This window comes from Perognathus longimembris, chromosome 8 (genome assembly GCF_023159225.1).
Source record: "Perognathus longimembris pacificus isolate PPM17 chromosome 8, ASM2315922v1, whole genome shotgun sequence".
NCBI lineage: Eukaryota > Metazoa > Chordata > Mammalia > Rodentia > Heteromyidae > Perognathus > Perognathus longimembris.
In genome coordinates, this window is record NC_063168.1 from 1547886 (window position 1) to 1565353 (window position 17468).

At 46.4% G+C, this 17468-nt stretch overlaps 1 protein-coding gene across 1 annotated transcript in view; it reads right to left on the reverse strand.

Annotated features, from left to right (window-relative positions):
- Positions 1 to 1290: 1290 nt before the first annotated feature.
- The window catches only part of Ncaph (non-SMC condensin I complex subunit H), a 28565-nt gene continuing 12387 nt past the window's right edge, over positions 1291 to 17468 (reverse strand). The window contains exons 8-18 of the mRNA XM_048352314.1: positions 15664 to 15755; positions 14749 to 14948; positions 11423 to 11571; positions 10573 to 10676; positions 10104 to 10226; positions 7058 to 7156; positions 5181 to 5363; positions 3854 to 3970; positions 2793 to 2884; positions 2183 to 2258; positions 1291 to 1394 (exon numbers count right to left, since the gene is read on the reverse strand). Of these exons, the coding sequence (XP_048208271.1) occupies positions 1335 to 1394; positions 2183 to 2258; positions 2793 to 2884; positions 3854 to 3970; positions 5181 to 5363; positions 7058 to 7156; positions 10104 to 10226; positions 10573 to 10676; positions 11423 to 11571; positions 14749 to 14948; positions 15664 to 15755 (1295 nt within the window). The 3' untranslated portion in view covers positions 1291 to 1334. The remainder of the gene's footprint in view (positions 1395 to 2182; positions 2259 to 2792; positions 2885 to 3853; positions 3971 to 5180; positions 5364 to 7057; positions 7157 to 10103; positions 10227 to 10572; positions 10677 to 11422; positions 11572 to 14748; positions 14949 to 15663; positions 15756 to 17468) is intronic.

Here is a 17468-nt window from a genome sequence, read left to right on the forward strand (position 1 = left end):
GGCTTGGCTGTCCCACGACCTTGGCTGAGGACCTTGGCTCCTCAGCTCAAGGCCAGTGCTCTACCCAAACTAATTCTAATGGACACAATAACCATGCAATACAGGGAGAAGCAGAGCCAGGAGGGGAATTCACTGAAGCAGCTCTATTCCAGCCCAGGGGATGGAGAAGTAGAACCGATCAAGGGGGCATGGGGTCGGCCGGTTCAACCCCCAGAACTAAAAGGTACCAATAAGCTAGAGGACCAGCACTCACTTGGCCGGGGGACATGCGCTAGAGGCTCCAGTCCCTGCAGAAACCTCAAGAGAACCGGGGGGGGCGGATATTCTGGGCAGTGCGCAGAGCACAATCCTGGGGGTGGGGGATTACACTGTTGTACGCGGTTCGGGGCTCAACAGTGAGCTAGGAGGAGTAACAGTTGGCTGCTTCCGGCTCTCCTCCAGGATCTTGTCGGCCAGCTAGCTGTGCCAGGAAGCCCAGGGCCTACCCAGAAGCCAGTTCTGTCCACCCATACCTAGAAAGCTTCGGGAGCTGCAGCAGTTCTCCTGCCTTGTGGGGCAGGGTGCCCTGAATTCTGTGGCGCTGCTCCCCCTCTGTGAGCGGCAGGGAGTGCTGGAGGCCTCCCACTCCACGGTGCTCCACCTCTGTGCGCCTCCCACCGCGGTGACCCGGGGCGCAGCAGCTCGGCGCCCGGACGCCGGGGCCTGCAGGGGGAGGCCCACCGAGAGGCCGGCCAGCACGGCCGTGGACCTCCGGGGTTCACACCCATCCGGAAACCTCCATTTCCAGCGGGGGACTTGGCTTTTCCCTCCTACGTGGACCTGTGGGCATCCTGGACCGCGAGGGACCCCATCCCCCTCGAGGGACAGAACCAGGCCTAACGCTGGCGCTGAAAAGCAGGCTGGGCTCAGGCATTCCATGCTTTTATTTTAAGGAATATAATATATACATGTTATATGTGTATATGTGTGTATGTACACACACACATATTCATCAGTGTGTGTATGATATATTTTCTGTACACGGACTCGGGAGCCCTTTAAGGACAATCTCAAAAGCCAGCTGAAGAGTTATTCTCTATAAGAGCAAGGCGGCCTGGGGTAGGGTACCCAGGGGCGCACGCGGAAGCACAAGGCCCCCGTCTCCTCCTTTGCCCTCCCAGGTGGTCCTCAGACACCGTTCTTCCTCGGTCATGTGGAGCTTCAGGCTGTGGCACCGGACTGTGACGGGGAGCGGGGAAGGACGAGCGGCAGCCCTGCCACAACCCCCCCCCCCCCATTGTCCTCGTCCCAGAGGGGAAGGCGCCGAGACGCCTACTGCCGCCTTCTGCCACGGCTCAGTCCTCTAGCCTCACACGGACGTCAGAAAGATCCTCGAACCCTTCCAGGGTCAGATTCTGAGGGAACACCAAGAAACACGGGGACTTTGAGAGACTGAGAACAGAACACACCAAAGAATCACAAAGCAGATCCGGAGGTGGCAAGGTGGTGACTACAAACCACAGGCTCGTCTCATAAAGAAAACGATGGGTGGGGCATGGCTCAAGTAGCAGAGGAGCATGAGGCCCTGAAATCAAACCCTAGTGCCACCAAAGAGAAAACACGACCATCATGCCAGTGTAACCGACGTGAGGTCAGGGAGCAGCAGGGCAGCCGGCGGAGACACAGAGGGTCCACTGCCGTCCACACGCGCCTCCGGGCACTCCACCACTGCCCGCGGCGTGTCCACGCCAGCTACCACGCTCCAGCCCCAGGAAACTGTCTCTCCTGGAGCTAGACAGCCGTCAGAAGTGTGGCAGAACAAAGATCCTGTCTAGCCACAGCTGCCCTGCCCCCACTTCACCCTGGAGGGGGAGACATGTTGGTGCTGACCCTCTCTCCACACCTCGTGGGGGGCTTTGCAGCTCAGAGGCCTTGTGTTAGTGGTGGTGGTGGGGCTTGAACTCAGGGCCTGGGGACTGTCCCTGAGCATTATCCTTGAGCTGAAGAGCTCAGGGACAGCATCCTGGTCCACAGTTCAAGCCCCATGACCGACCAAAAAAAAAAAAAAGCTATTCTATGAGACGTTTTTGCTCTTGTCATTTCTATAGAAAGCATAGAGTCCATGGGAGATGTGGTAAGAGGTTCCAGTGAGGTGACAGGAAAAAAGCACAGCTCAACACTCCCAGCTTTCCCAATAGCCTACCTTCTCATTGGCCAGATGCAGGAGACAGGCAAAAGCCAGAGGTATAGAGAGATTCTGAGCCATGAGGGGAGGCAAGCTGTAAGTAAAGAGGCAGATTTTGAGTGGATTACTGCAATTTGAAGAACAAAGATTCTTTCATCAAGTATGACTAATATACATATACTATAACTAAACTAATACAAAACAAAGAAATACCTCAGATGCATTTTATAAACAAGTTTGACCACTTTCGTATTTGAAATTAAGTACCGCCTATTCTATTTCAGGCACTGGCACAAAGAAATGCCTTTGTGTTGCTGTTGTATTCTTTGGCACTACTGGGGTTTGAACTCAGAGCCTTGTACTTGCTAAGCAGGTACTCTAGCACCTAAGCCCTGCCCACAGCCCTTCTCTTCTGTTTTGTCTCACTATATAGCCCCCGTTGGTCTCAGAGTTGTAATTCCACCTATTTCCTATGAAGATAAGACAGAGAAACTGATACAAGTGTTACTTATATAAAGCAGGCCTCCAACAGCAAGCCCATCATGCTAGCAAGCCTTGCTGAGCAATGTTAGCTAGGGAACGGAGGGAGGCAGCTGCCCCCGCCTGCCCTGAGTTTCCCAGTACTCACCTCTTGTGCAGGTCCTTGGTGAGCCCACTGAACATCTTTCCATCAGCTACCTTCACTGAGGGCTCTTCCTTGCCATTTTCACTGGGGTTTGCCTAACAAAAGAAACACATCTATAGGTTGGCTCAAGCTGGTTCTTGTCTAAAAGAACAACAGAAACTTACAAAGCTGTAGTTCCATTAAAAAAAAGTTTGCACCCAGCGGCTGTGGCTCAAGTCTATAATCTCCTGAAGGAGACACTGAGACTCGATGCCTTGTTCTTTGTTCTTTCACACTTTGCAGTGCAGCGTGTGGCTTGGCCTCCCCATGCACTTCCGCTATCACGTGCCATCACAGGGCCAAAGCAATGAGGCCAACCCATCACGGAGGGAGACTTCTGCACCTCTGAGTCAAAATAAGCAAATATCTGACGAGCTACTTGTTAGCGTAACGAAACTCAGCCAAGTTTTCTCGAATATACCCAAGACTGCATAGAATATGTTCCTTAAATCATTCTTGAGTGGTCACTACTCATCCAGAAGGTGTTAAGAGCAGTTGAGTTTGTAAAGCTCAGGGCATTTTTTGAGCAGGAAGGGTCCAAAAGAAGAGGAAAGCATCTAGTTAACTGAGAATTCCAATAAATTAGAAAAAGTTAATCAAGGTCTTACCTTATTCTCAAGGAAAAGGAACATAACAGCACAATGGTTTTCCCACTACTTTCTACTGAGAATACATACCCCAAATCAGAACTATTACATCAAAAGATCAAAAAAAAATTTTATGGCACTTGAACTATTTACTATTTACTTTCCAAAACTGGATAAGTACTTCAAGTTTTCCTCATTTCAATAGTGCGCAACACTGTTTAGCTACTAAACTGCTGCTGTTTAAATGCAGCATGGCAATGCTTTCATCTGTGTGTTTTCATCACCAGTGAGGCACTAGGGAGACCTTTGGTGTGACCTACGTCGGACGCACTTCTTACAGATGACACGTCTTCTGGGATGGTGGAATGTTAGCCCCACTGAGGCACTGGGAACTGCAGCTCTCAGCCCCCCTCCCCGACACCGGGCAACATTACCTACCTTGGCACTTGCGTCCTTTCCAGAGACTTCCGCCAGCAAACTCCACATGTTCTGCTTCAGCTTCTTCATGTCCATCTTCTTGGCAGTCTTGGCATAATGGATTTCAATTTTATTAACCTGAAATAGTATAGAACACAGTAAAACTAGACAGAAGGAAAAGCATTTACTATTGATTTCTGTAAAAAGTCTGGAGTTAAGTCAAGAATCCGGTTTTCACCATGGAATTACAGAGCTCCCTTTGGAGACACAAAGAGTCTCTCATGAAAAATCCAGCTTTTTGAGTGTGTTGGACACTGAGCCAAGGTCTTGCTATGTATATCAATTCTCCAATTCTCAATTTCTATGCTTCAGCCCCTCGAGGGCTAGGATTTCGCATTTCTTTTTTACTAGGAATAATCTCTATTAAAGCTAACTTGGAATTCCAGTGTAAAAAAAAGTAGATAAAAGAATAGTGAAAGCATCAGGCCTGCCACCTGGTATGGAATAACCTGGTATGGAAAAAATGCATGGTAATTTAACATGAACTAAATCTAGCCAGCAATTTTCAGAGCTACATAGCACTGCATTAGCGTAAAGGCTGTTCTTTTTGTTGTTGTTGTTGTGTTTGCCAGTCCTGGGGCTTGGACTCAGGGCCTGAGCACTGTCCCTGGCTTCCTTTTGCTCAAGGCTAGCACTCTACCTCTTGAGCCACAGCTCCATATCCAGCTTTTTGTGTGTATGTGGTGCTGAGGAAGTGAACCCAGGGCTTCATGCATGCTAGGCAGGCACTTTCATTCACATTCTTTATTTAGGTGACCAGTTCACCTCTGGTTATCCCACCAAGATCTTAGTTGCTGGGGATATAACTCAGTGGTGCAGCATTTGCCTTGCCTGGATGAGGGGCCTGGGTTCAAACCCTAGCACTGCAAAAATAAATTTAAAAGAAGAAAAGTTTTCCAGGTGCAGTGACTTATGGCTGTAATGCCAACTACTCAGAAAGTAGATTGGGAGGTCACAGTGTGAGGCTAGCCAAAGTAGTACGTTACTAATGTCATACTTGACAGTCTTTACCTCCTATTTCCTACATGGGGAGCAGAGAGTATTTCTCTCTTTCCTATTTTCCTCACTACAACCCTGTCATACTAAAATAAATTCTTGCTTAAAAACAAAACAAAACAAAAAACCCTCAAAAGTCCTATTTGAAAACCAAAGCACAAAGGACTGGAGGAATGGCTCAAGAAGTGGAACACTTGCCTAGGAAGCAAGCCCCAGTTCAAGCTTCCGAAAGAGCTGACGAGGAGGCAAGTTAAGTGGATTTCCCACACCGTTTCATCTACTTCTTCCTTACCTTATGAGGCTCAGCTACCAGGTTTGACTCCCCATACGTGGTGATATCTATTCCTTCGTTTCCAGGAGCGTCACCATTCTCCTGTGCTGTCTTAGGTGTATGGCAGGGATGAGATGTGAGGTCAAAGGTCCCAAGTGGTCCTTCAAATAGATTGTCCCCCTCTTCACAGTCACTGTCAGCAGCCTGGACAAGGAAACAGCTCTTAAGGTTCGGCAGGGGCTGTCAGCAGGTCGTAGAAGCACCCCTGCAACAGACTCCAAGCGCACAAAGTAAGAACAGACCATCTGAGAGTCTGTTCATTGGATACTCAGTGAGTCACATCAAGATGAATTTTTTTTCATTTCTTCCTGTTTCTCATGAGCCTTACTAGGAAAGTATGTTATCAGCCTAAGCCCTCTAAAGCAGAGGTTAAAGGAATTCAATAATCACAATGTCCAATGTCCCCTTAACCTGCTAGTCAGTTGAAGATTTATATTTTACAGAAAATTTTCCTGAAATACTGGAGACATGACTTGTGTCTGCAATATGGAGGTCAGATCTAGCCAGCACCATCATTGGCTGTTGAGGGGTGTCAGATTGACTCCATCTCAGATTAAAGAGAGCAGAAACCGACTCCATCTTCACTAAGCTCTCCCCCACCCTATCCAGGGAAGTTCCCCTTCGCTGCGATAAGACTGTGTAAACTGCTGGACCACCTGAGTAGTGGAAGGTTCAAGGAACGTTCAAGGTTAAACCCGTGCCCTCCCATGAGTAGGCATATCCGCCTTCATCATGTGTGCCCCGCCAAATCTGTGTGCCAAGTCTAACTAACATGATAGGATGGTTCAGACAGTTGCTATGAGGCAGATTGTAACTCCATTGGCTACCTGTGTGTGGCAGGCTTGACTATGTGGTATTTGCCTTTATAACCCGACCTCGAGTGTGGCCCGGGGCGCGCGGTCCTAGCTCCTGAGTCTGGGCTGCATCCCTGGCTGGTCAGCCTGCTTTTCACGGTTGTGGTTCCAGCTCCTGAGTCTGGGCTCCCTGGCTGGTCAGTATACTTTTTTTTTTTTTTGCCAGTCCTGGGCTTGGACTCGGCCTGAGCACTGTCCCTGGCTTCTTTTTGCTCAAGGCTAGCACTCTGCCACTTGAGCCACAGCGCCACTTCTGTATATGTGGTGCTATATATATGATGCTGCAGGATGGAACCCAAGGCTTCATGTATTCTTGCCACTAGGCCAAATTCCCAGCCTGGTCAGTATACTTTTTACTTCCCCAATAAATCCATCTTTTTAGTTGAGACTGTCTCTGAGTGGTGGACTCTTGGAGGGATGGGGGAATCATTCTACCCTTGGACCCGATTATATTGTGGTCCCCTCCCTTGGGGGGACCCCATTACACAAACCAGGAACTAAAGATGAAGAATGGCTTGTGCAAGTTCACAATAAGCTAACCATGTAGAATTAAAATCAGAGCAGGAAGCCTGGTCTCCTGAGATAGAGCTAAAGACTTCTCTTGTCCTACTAGACCACATCATCATCGCTTGTCTATATGTTTGCCATTCAGCCAAAATATTAGCTCCTTACAGCAGGAAGAGAATTTCTTGCCTATTCCTCTGGGATCACAGAACAGCCAGGATTAGTACTGTGGAGCACAGGATAGACTCATTTAGTAATGCCTGTCCACTGTTTGCTGCATACAGAGTATGAGGTAAGCAGGCCACCGCTGAGTGTTTCCTAAGGGTTGTTTAGGATCCTGCTTCAGTGCAGCATACCTGCAGCCAGAAAAATCCCCATTACATTTAAAATTCCCACAATCCTCTGTCATATGGTAAGCGAGATGAAAAATGGAAAAAGCATCATACTTAGAAGAAATGATAGGGCTCTTCTCCTCTTTACCTGTAGTCCAGGGCAAAAGTTGGAGGTGTCATTAGGGTTGTTGTAATCATAGTCTCCAATGTCTTCATAGTGCTCAGGGCCCTGGCCCTTCTTAAGAACCTAGAAAACATCAAAGAAAAAAAATGCAAAAAGCAATTTTTAGACAAGCAGCGACTTAATGAGGCTGGAAAAACCAAGCTTGGTTTTTTTTTAATATAATTTTATTGTTAAGATACTGTATATGTTTTTTTTTTTTTTTTTTGGCCAGTCCTGGGGCTTGGACTCAGGGCCTGAGCACTGTCCCTGGCTTCTTCTTGCTCAAGGCTAGCACTCTGCCACTTGAGCCACAGCGCCACTTCTGGCCATTTTCTGTATATGTGGTGCTGGGGAATCGAACCTAGGGCCTCATGTATACGAGGCAAGCACTCTTGCCACTAGGCCATATCCCCAGCCAAGATACTGTATATGTTTTTAATGTTGTCTGTCTTTTGAGCTATTCCTTTAAGTTTGCTACTAAAATACAGTAAACCACCAAAAAATTAAAAAAAAATATACATAGGAGCTAACATTTCCTAAGTCAGGTAAAGAGTCCATTTTGTTGTTGTTGGTGGTCATGGGACTTACCTCAGGGCCTGAGCACTGTCCCTAGGCTCTTTTGCCAAACGCTAGCATTCTACTGTTTTCAGCCATAGTGCTACTTCTGATTTTCTAATGGTTCATTGGACATAAGAGTCTCTAGAACTTTCCTGCCCAGGGTGGCTTCAAACCATGATCCTCAGATCTCAGCCTCCTGAGTAGTTCCGTTTATAGCATGAGCCACCAGCGGCCCGGCAGTATCTTTCTTTTTCAGACAATGTCACCCCTTCCTTTGCTTTCCCCCAGTTAATTTTCCACATAGTGTATTCTGAGTATCATGACTGCATTTCTTCACCCTTCCTCCCTTCCTTTCTGTGGCCCCCCTTGTCCACCTAAAAAGACAAAAAGAGAAAAACCAAACAATACCACCGCCACCAATAAAATCCCATGTTTCCACTTTCCGAAATTCATTTAGCTAAACGGTATTTTCAATGTTCAGAGGAATTGACTGAGCATAAGAATTGAACATAAGAATCAAGCTTGATACTTATGCTCAATCTCCTCCAACTGCCCAGTGTTAAAGCTAGAGATAAGCCTGGAGATTACCCAAATCTCAACTTCCTACAGCAGGCAGCAGAGCGCAGAGCTTCTGCTCAAACAAATCAACCAGAGCACCTCCACCTTGGATTTGCAATTATGTCTTCTAGACACTTTCATTGGAAGGGAAAAAAAATTCCTTCACTAAAAACAAAACTAAAGTTGTGAAGCTTCAAAACCAACTGCCCAAACTCACAATGTTTTTTAGGAGGTTGAAGGGTTGGCAGGCAGTACTGGAGTTTGAACTCAGAGCCTCTCAATTATCCAGTTCGCTTTGCTTGGCTAATATTCTACCTAAGCCACAGCTCCAGTCTGGTTTTTGTTGATTAATTTGGAGATCAAGTCTCCTGGGATTTTCTACTTAGGCTGGCTTCAAACCTTGATTCTCTAGATCTCAGCCTCCGGAGTAGCAAGGATTCCAGGGGTCAGCCACTGATGCCTGCCTTCAAAACTCTCAATGCTGGGCTGGGGATATAGCCTAGTGGCAAGCGTGCCTGCCTCGGATACACGAGGCCCTAGGTTCGATTCCCCAGCACCACATATACAGAAAACGGCCAGAAGCGGCGCTGTGGCTCAAGTGGCAGAGCGCTAGCCTTGAGCGGGAAGAAGCCAGGGACAGTGCTCAGGCCCTGAGTCCAAGGCCCAGTACTGGCCAAAAAAAAAAAAAAAAACAAACTCTCAATGCTTTTGTAATACAAGTAAAAAATAGCATTAAACAAAAAAAAGGACAACATTTTCTGCTGTTCCTTCTGTGACATAACTTCTAAGTCCCTCTCCATTTCTAACACTGCCCTCTGGGCATTTGCTAGCTTATCTCTAGCCAAACTTCCAGTGCTTATTAGTCCATTTACTAATGCGGCTCTGTGGAAGCCTGGCTATTTGGCTTCACACAGTGAAAATGAATCCCAAGGATAGGAGAAACTTGTGCCACACAATAATAGCTTCCAATTAAGAGCCAGGTACAGTGGCTAACAACGTGTTATCCGAACTAACTGGGATCTGGAGATTGGTAGGATAGCGGTTTGAGGACAACCTGGGCAAAAAGTTTCAGAGACTCCCTAACACAACCAATAAAAAGATGGGCATGGTTGTGCCATCTCTCACCCTAGCTACACAGGAAGCATACATAGGATTGTGGCATAAATATGCGACTCTATTCCAAAGCCAAAATGGCAAGAGGTGTAGCTCAAGTGCTAGAGATCTTGCCTAGAAAGCATAAGGCCCTGAGTTCAAACCTCAATATAAATAAACGAATGAATGTTGTGAAGAAAACAATAACAGAAAAATAAAAACACCAGGCCCTAGAGTGAAAGTTTCCTTCTACCACTTTTACCTCTGAATATGCAAATTAACATGATTAATCTTAATCACTAACCTGACTTCTCTAGATGTCTATTAGAAAAGCACACCTCGGTACACCTGTAACTAGATCATGAGGACTCTGAATAACTTAATCCACTGATGGAATTAAAATTTGAACAGTCCACCGGGAGGTGGTAGAACTGTAGAAAGTAGGGCTGATTGGAGAAGGAGGTCACTGAAGGAGTGTCTTTTCAGAGTCTATCTTGCCCTCTCCCTTCTTGCCTCTGCCTCTCTGCTTCCTGGCCTCCATGAGATGAACAGCTATGCTCTAGTCAGCTTCATGGTCTGCCCAAAAACAATGGACTGACTGTGGACTGTAAAGCTTTGAAACCTCGAGCCCCGAGTTTTACTCAGGTATTTGTCATAAACTGACAGATTCATCACATTATTAGCTATATATCCCTCCTCAGGCTCTCTTCTTTTTTAAAGGTGTGACTTGGCAGTCACATTATCTATCAGCCAGTTGATAACGCACAAGCCACCAACAGATATGGTAACAAGAGTAACTTAAGGACCCAAGGAACAGGCTTACCCTTATGCCTGGTTTGAGATGGAGCTGGACAAGAGTATCAATCTCATAGTGGAAATCGGTAGGAAGAGTGGTAGCTTTCCAGGTCTGGTTCTCTAAAGTGGTTTTGGTCAAAACAGTAGCAGCCTGTTCATTCAAAACAAATTTTAAAAAGCACTTGTATTAGTAATGGTCTATGTATCTTTTCTTTTTATTAAAGGTTGGGGCAACAGTAGTCTACCATCTGAGATCTCATTGTCCTGTATATTATTTTTCAAGCCATTATTCTCATTATTCCTGCTACAGAGTCTGAGACTACTTCTCAATGGTCCTTTAAGGGAATGAGAGAATGAGAGTATCCATTTATTAAAATTACAATGATTTTCTAGCGCTCTACCACTTTGAGCCTTAGCACCACTTTTCTAAAATCCTTTCTAAAAGAGAAGTATATAGAATAACTTAAATCACAGCTGCTAATAATCCAAACACAAACCTTTGTTTTTCGAAAATATTCATCAAAGTCAACATCATCATCAAAGTTAATTTCAAAGTCTTTCTTTGCACTCTTCTTATTTTCTGATAGGGACGTAGATTCTTCTGCAGAAATGAACAGATGACAGTGCTGTTCACCTCTAACCATGGCCTAAGCCACTTCCTCATTTCACAGACTCTACTGAACCATAAGGCAGCATTGACAGCTGAGCCTCCCAACAGCCGAGCACATAGGCTCGCACACCTCTTCCAGGGCTGCTGTGCTTCCGTGTGCACTGACTCCCTGGGTCCTCTAAGACGCTGTGGCCACTCCCACTGGAAGACACTAAGTGTGAAATTGTGGGACCCCCCAGACTCCTGACTCTAAGGTTATTTTTCACTCTTCTCAGTAGGCCAACTTTTTTTTTTTTGGGGGGGGGGAATGTCGGTTGTGGGGCTTCAACTCTAGGCCTGGGCACTGTCCCTCAGCTCTTTCACTGAAGGCTAGCACTCTACCACTTTGAGCCAAAGCTCTGAACTTGTGGTTTTCTGGTGGCTAAATGAAGGGACTCACGGATTTTCCTGCCCAGGCTATTTTAAACCATGATCCTCACTCACATCTAAGCTTCTTGAGTAGCCAGGATTACAGGTGTGAGCCATCAGCACCCAACTCAGTATGTCAATCTTAACTGACCCCTTCAGACCAGGCCAGGCAAGCTGGCCAATGGGGAGGCCGGCTCACTTGTGCTTCTTCCGCTTCTATGAAGGTATAAAGGGAGAGTGACTGGCACTTCCTTTCCTCGACTGGCTGGAGAGCTGGTCAGCTCCCATGCCTGCCTATTCTCTTAAAAGTTCCGTCTGGAAGTACATACGCTTGTGTCGAGGCCTAAATCGCCAGTGTTCTGGACCAGCCCACATCTTCATGGTCCGGGGACTGAAATAGGAATATTCTCCAGGCTTCATGGATAGAAAGGGACACATGGTACCAACGTCTCCATCTCCAAGGGAAATCATTTCTTTCCTATAATGCACATAAAATCATTTGTTCACATTTACATGTAAAATATATCGCTGGACATGATATCGAATCCCCATTCCACAAAAGGAGCAGCATTTCTATAGTAACTCCAATATAAATCCTTCATTAACAATCCCTTAGTTTTCACTTTTCCAGTGGTTTTCCTTTACTTAGTTTTATAACACATTCATATCTGTACATTGGATGTTTTAAAGCACTTTACAAAGTGCTAATTTTCTCTCTTGTTAATAGAGCTAGAGCGAAATTAAGGTGTTTGTGTGTATTTATATTTCTTTTCTTCTGAAATAGTTTCTTTTGGTTCCCTCCCAGAACTAGATTTGAACTCAGGGCTTTGTGCTTACTAGGCAGGTGCTCTATCACTTGAGCTACACACTAGCCCTCTCTGCTTCAGTTTGTTTTCAGTCTTAACACGTTTTGCCCAGGCTGGCCTTGGACCAAGATCCTCACATCCCGTGTCTCCCATGTTGCTGGGATTACAGGTACGCACCTTCGTGCCTGGCTTGTTTTCGAGATAAGGTCTAGTTTTTGGCCAGGTTGGATGTGAACTGCAATCCTCTCATTTCTACTTCACAAACTGCTGGGATTGTAGGCGTGAACCACCGTACTCAGCTCCTTAGAACTTTAAGTTTTTAGGCTGGGGATATAGCCTAGTGGCAAGAGTGCCTGCCTCGGATACACGAGGCCCTAGGTTCAATTCCCCAGCACCACATATACAGAAAATGGCCAGAAGCGGCGCTGTGGCTCAAGTGGCAGAGTGCTAGCCTTGAGCGGGAAGAAGCCAGGGACAGTGCTCAGGCCCTGAGTCCAAGGCCCAGGACTGGCCAAAAAAAAAAAAAAAAGAACTTTAAGTTTTTAAGCTGGGTGCAAGTGGCTCACGCCCATAATCCTAGCAACTCAGGAGGCTGAGATCTGAGGACCTCAGTTTAAAGCCAGCCTGGGTAGGAAAGCCTGAGAGATCCTTATCTTCAATAAACTACTAAGAAAAGGCTAGAAGTAGCCCTGTGGCTCAAGCAGTAGGGCACTAGCCTTGAGTAAAAGGAGCTCAGGGACAGCACCCAGGGCCAGCGTTTAAGCCTAGTACTGACCAAAAAAAAAAAAATTAAAAAAAAAAAATTTTATATAAGACTACATTGTTGAGCCAGGTGCCAGTGGCTCAGGCCTGCAATCCTAGCTACTCAGGAGGCTGTGATCTGAGGGTTGTAGTTCAAAGCCAGCCTGGGCAGGAAAGTTGGTGAGATTTTTAAATTTTTTTTTGGCCAGTCCTGGGCCTTGGACTCAGGGCCTGAGCACTGTCCCTGGCTTCTTTTTGCTCAAGGCTAGCACTCCGCCACTTGAGTCACAGTGCCACTTCTGGCCATTTTCTGTATATGTGGTGCTGGGGAATCGAACCCAGGGCTTCAAGTATACGAGGCAAGCACTCTTGCCACTAGGCCATATCCCCAGCCCCAGTCTGTGAGATTCTTATTTCCAATTCACCACTAGAAAACTGGAAGTGGCACTGTGGCTCAAGTGGTAGAGCACTAACCTTGAGCTGAAGAGCTCAGGGACAGCACCCAGGCACAAAGTTCAAGCTCCACCACTGGCAAAAAAAAAAAAAAAGGAATATATTGCTACTAACATGCCAGAATTTGAAGCTAGACAATTTTCTGAATATCAGCCTTGGGATCTTTCTACATACAAGGTTTCTTGCCACTCAGTGGACAACTCTTTGTTCTATCTTCATTATTACTCCATCAGTGAAGGCTCCAGTAGACAAGTCTGTAGTTCCTACTACAGTGAAAAGATGTTGCTCAAATTTAAACACTCAGTTCCTCAAAAGCTTTGGGGACCCTTTCCTAATCGGTCACCATATTCCTTCTGCTGCGTGTGATCTGTCAGCATGGCAGGTTTGGCTTGGGTTTTCGCCTTCCTGCAAGGAGTGGGCAGTGCTGGGAAGCCCGTTAGCATGCTACCCTCTAAAGGGAACAGCAGTGAGGAGACAGGAAGGAACTGAGGACCTGCACTGAACCATATATACATATACATATATCTAGCCTGATAGGCGAAAACACGCTAGAAAAGCAAAAGGAGAGCTTAGATTTTCTCCACAGAATAAATTTTTTTTTTTTTTTGGCCAGTCCTGGGGCTTGGACTCAGGGCCTGAGCACTGTCCCTGGCTTCTTTTTGCTCAAGGCTAGCACTCTGCCGCTTGAGCCACAGTACCACTTCTGGCCATTTTCTATATATGTGGTGCTGGGGAATTGAACCCAGGGCCTCATGTATACGGGGCAAGCACTCTTGCCACTAGGCCATATCCCCAGCCCCCAGAATAAATTTTTTTTAAGTGGCACTGTGAATCAAAATGGTAGAGTGGTAGAATGCTCGACTTGAGTGGAAAAGCCCATCAACAGTGCCTAGGCCCAGAGTTCAAGCCCCACAATCACCACCACCAACAAAAAAGAATATTAAAAAAAAAAGCAAAAAATAAATCTAGAAAACTGTAGTTGCATATTTATCATGTAATTAAATTTTTCCCTAATTTATGTTGTTTGGCGATATGCCTACGTCAGGTAGTAAGTACATCTCCTTTCGTGTAATATCATCTGTTCCCCCTTCTCTCCCATTCCTCCTCCCACCTCCACCTACGAGTTGTATAGTTCACTCTCATCACCATCCAGTGCAGCTGGTGCACGCCACTGCTGCACTTTTTCACCCTTTTTCCTCGGATTCTGGGCCCTCCCTAGACCTTCCTACAGATGTGCATGTGAATACACTGTACTTAAAGGTAAAGAATACAGGGTTATCAAAAAAAATTTTTTTTTAAGAAAAAAATCCTCTGTTTCCATATCTTTGGAGTTCAGTATGTATCTTATATCTTGTTTTATATACATATGAAGAGGCCCTTGGGTATTTAATTTTAAAATACACTAAAAAAAAAAAAAAAGAAAACACAGGGCAGGGAATGTAGTATGCTTGCCTAGCGTGCATGAAGCCCTGGGTTCCATTCCTCTCAGCACCACATACACAGAAAAAGCTGGAAGCGGCGCTGTGGCTCAAGTGCCAGCTTTGAGCAAAAGCAGCTCAGGGACAGTGCTCAGGCCCTGAGTTCAAGCCCCAGGACTGGCAAAAAAGAGAATGGAAAATGCCGCTGAAAACTTCGTGGGACCCTGAGAGACTTACTGGCCGCTCTGGACCTGGTGAGGCTTCTTCCAGTTCTGGAACTCTTCGTTATCCCCAGCTGCGGAATGGTCCTGTTCATCGCTGGCGTAAAAGTCCTCCTCCTGGTGTCCATCCAGGAGGCCGGCACTCTCCTCAACCTCGGCATCCATGTCAAACACCTGGTCATTCTTCTTAAACTTGTCCACAAGCGCTGACACGGACTAGCGGAACAAGAGAGGATTCTCCAGTTCTCATTCCCACGACTGCCCAGCTCACCCCAGTCCCCATTCCAGTTCCAGAACCATTGTGCTCTCGAGAGTCACCGCTGAGGAAGTTTACAGTGTGCAGAACAGGATGAAGCTGTATTGTCAGGCACGTTGTATAAACCATGAAACAGGAATCTGTATCCATTAATTTCCATGTGTGATCATTTCTTTTAGAAGTTGTAGTTAGTAGGTTAAAGGGACTTGCTAAAAATACACAGAGGAAGGCTTAACACATGACAATTTCTCAGGAAATTATGTGCCAAGAGACTTAACCCCAAAGAGTAGGAAATGCTTTTGAGCGTGACAGCAGCCTGAAACATAGGTAACTTTGATAACCACATTCAAAAGAAAATCTGACAAAAAATGTCCATTAATGAATGGCAGGGCAGCCCTGCCCTAGAGAAGCAGAAGGAATGTAAAGCTGACCTCAGAATCCATTCAACTCTGAGATGGTCCTTCTTGGGTTCGTTCACAACCCCACCCTCATCCACTTGGGCTTTGTATCCCTTTAGAAATGCCAAAGGAAATATTTTCTGTACTCATAGCTAAGTAAAAATGATGCCACAGTTTTGGTTCCTACTGGGTAGAACTAACATTAGGCAATGGAACTGAAACCACAAACCACTGGAGACATGCCCTGAGCCCTTGTAAGTCCAAAAGTTGACCACACCTCAGTATGTGTCTCACTGTCCCATTGAGTAAACTGGAACCCAGCCAAGGAAGGGCAGAGCTGGCGATCTTCCACACACTGCTGCAAGGGTGCTGGAGGGACAGCAAAGCCAGAGATTAGAGGTGGGTCAAGAATATTCCTCTTGACTGACATGAGGGCGCATAGCAGGAATGAGAGGAACAATCGCCTCACTCTTCTCCAGCAGAAGCTGGGATAGCAATGCTGGCTGGCCATCAACTTCTGGGGCCAGACTGTTCAGGGAAGCAAGCCAACGTACAGGTGCACACCACACTGGAATAAGGTTACACACTGTCATAACCAGAGTTAGTGAAACACTGTAGAGAAAACCTAAAGCAGACATCTGATTCTGAAATGAACCCTGTCTTATGTGATAGCCGGGAACCCAAAAACACTTCCTCTTAAAAGCACATGCAGTACATTGGCATATGATGACACATTTTTACTCCCCCACAAGACAAGCTCCAGATGACCTACCTCACAGGATCCGAGCCCCAGGGAGGACATGCACTTGAAAAACAGACTGCCAGCACTAACTTAGGTGGGAACAGATGCCATTAACATCCGTTTGGTCTTGTCCAAAGGGGGAAGACCAACTTCACTCAACACATAGGGGATCACAGGCATTACACTACATACTCCTGGTCTTCACACCATCTGTTTCCCATCCCGTGGGTGAAGGTGAAGAGGAATTTGGAGGGTGTTAAATGTTTACCAATTTGGCACAAGTGGATTGACAATAGAAAAGGTTGGTTCTTATGCCCCCTTCTCCTTAAGAACAAGTAAAAACAAGGCCTTAAGCCAGGCACCAGTGGCTAGTCCTGGCTAGTCAGGAGGCTGAGAACTGAGGATTGTGGTTTGAAGCCAATCTGAGCAGGAAAGTCTGTGAGACTCTTATCTCCAATTAACCACCAGAAAATGGGAAGTGGCGCTATGACTCAAAATGGTAGAGCATTATTAGCCTTGAGCAAAAAAGCTCTGAGACAACAAACTACAGGCCTCAATTCAAGCCCTACAACCAACCAAAATAAAAAGGCCTCTTGGGCTAGATGGAGGTCTCTTTAAGGGTCATTCCAAAATCCAAGCTTACCAAGTCAAGGAGAGTTTGACTATGACCGCGAGAACTGACCAGTGGATACCTGAGGTACATAGGCCATAGAGACCAAGGGACAATGGTTAGCCACTACCCTGCAGAGGAGAGCTGTGAGAGGGTTGCTAAGCACTACCTATTGGTATCCCAGAGGAAACTTCCAGGTGATTTAAAGAAGTGACCTAAGCCAGATTACCAGTGGCTCACACCTGTAATTCTAGCTACTCAACAGGGTAAAATCTGAGGATTACGGTTTGAAGCCAGCCCAGGCAAGACTCACCAAAAAGCTAGAAGTGGAATTATGGCTCAAGTGGAAGAACACCAGCCTGGAGCAACAAAACTAAGGGACAGCACCCAAGTATTCAAGTTCTGGTGCTGGCATGCACACGCACGCACACGCACGCACAAGCGCGCACACACACAGAAGCAACCTAAAACTGTGTGTGGTAAGTGGAGCACATTTGCAATTCCAACATTAGAATTAGAGGTTAAGCCAGGAGAATCTTGGGTTTGAAGCTAAACTGGGCTACATAGTTAAGACTCTGTCTCAAAAGAAGCCAGGCACAGGCTGGGAATGTGGCTCAGTGGTAAAGTGCTTGCCTAGCATGCATGAAACCCTGGGTTTGATTCCTTGGTACCCCATCAGAAAAAGCCAGAAGTGGCTCTGTGGCTCAAAGTGGCTGAGCACTAGCCTTGA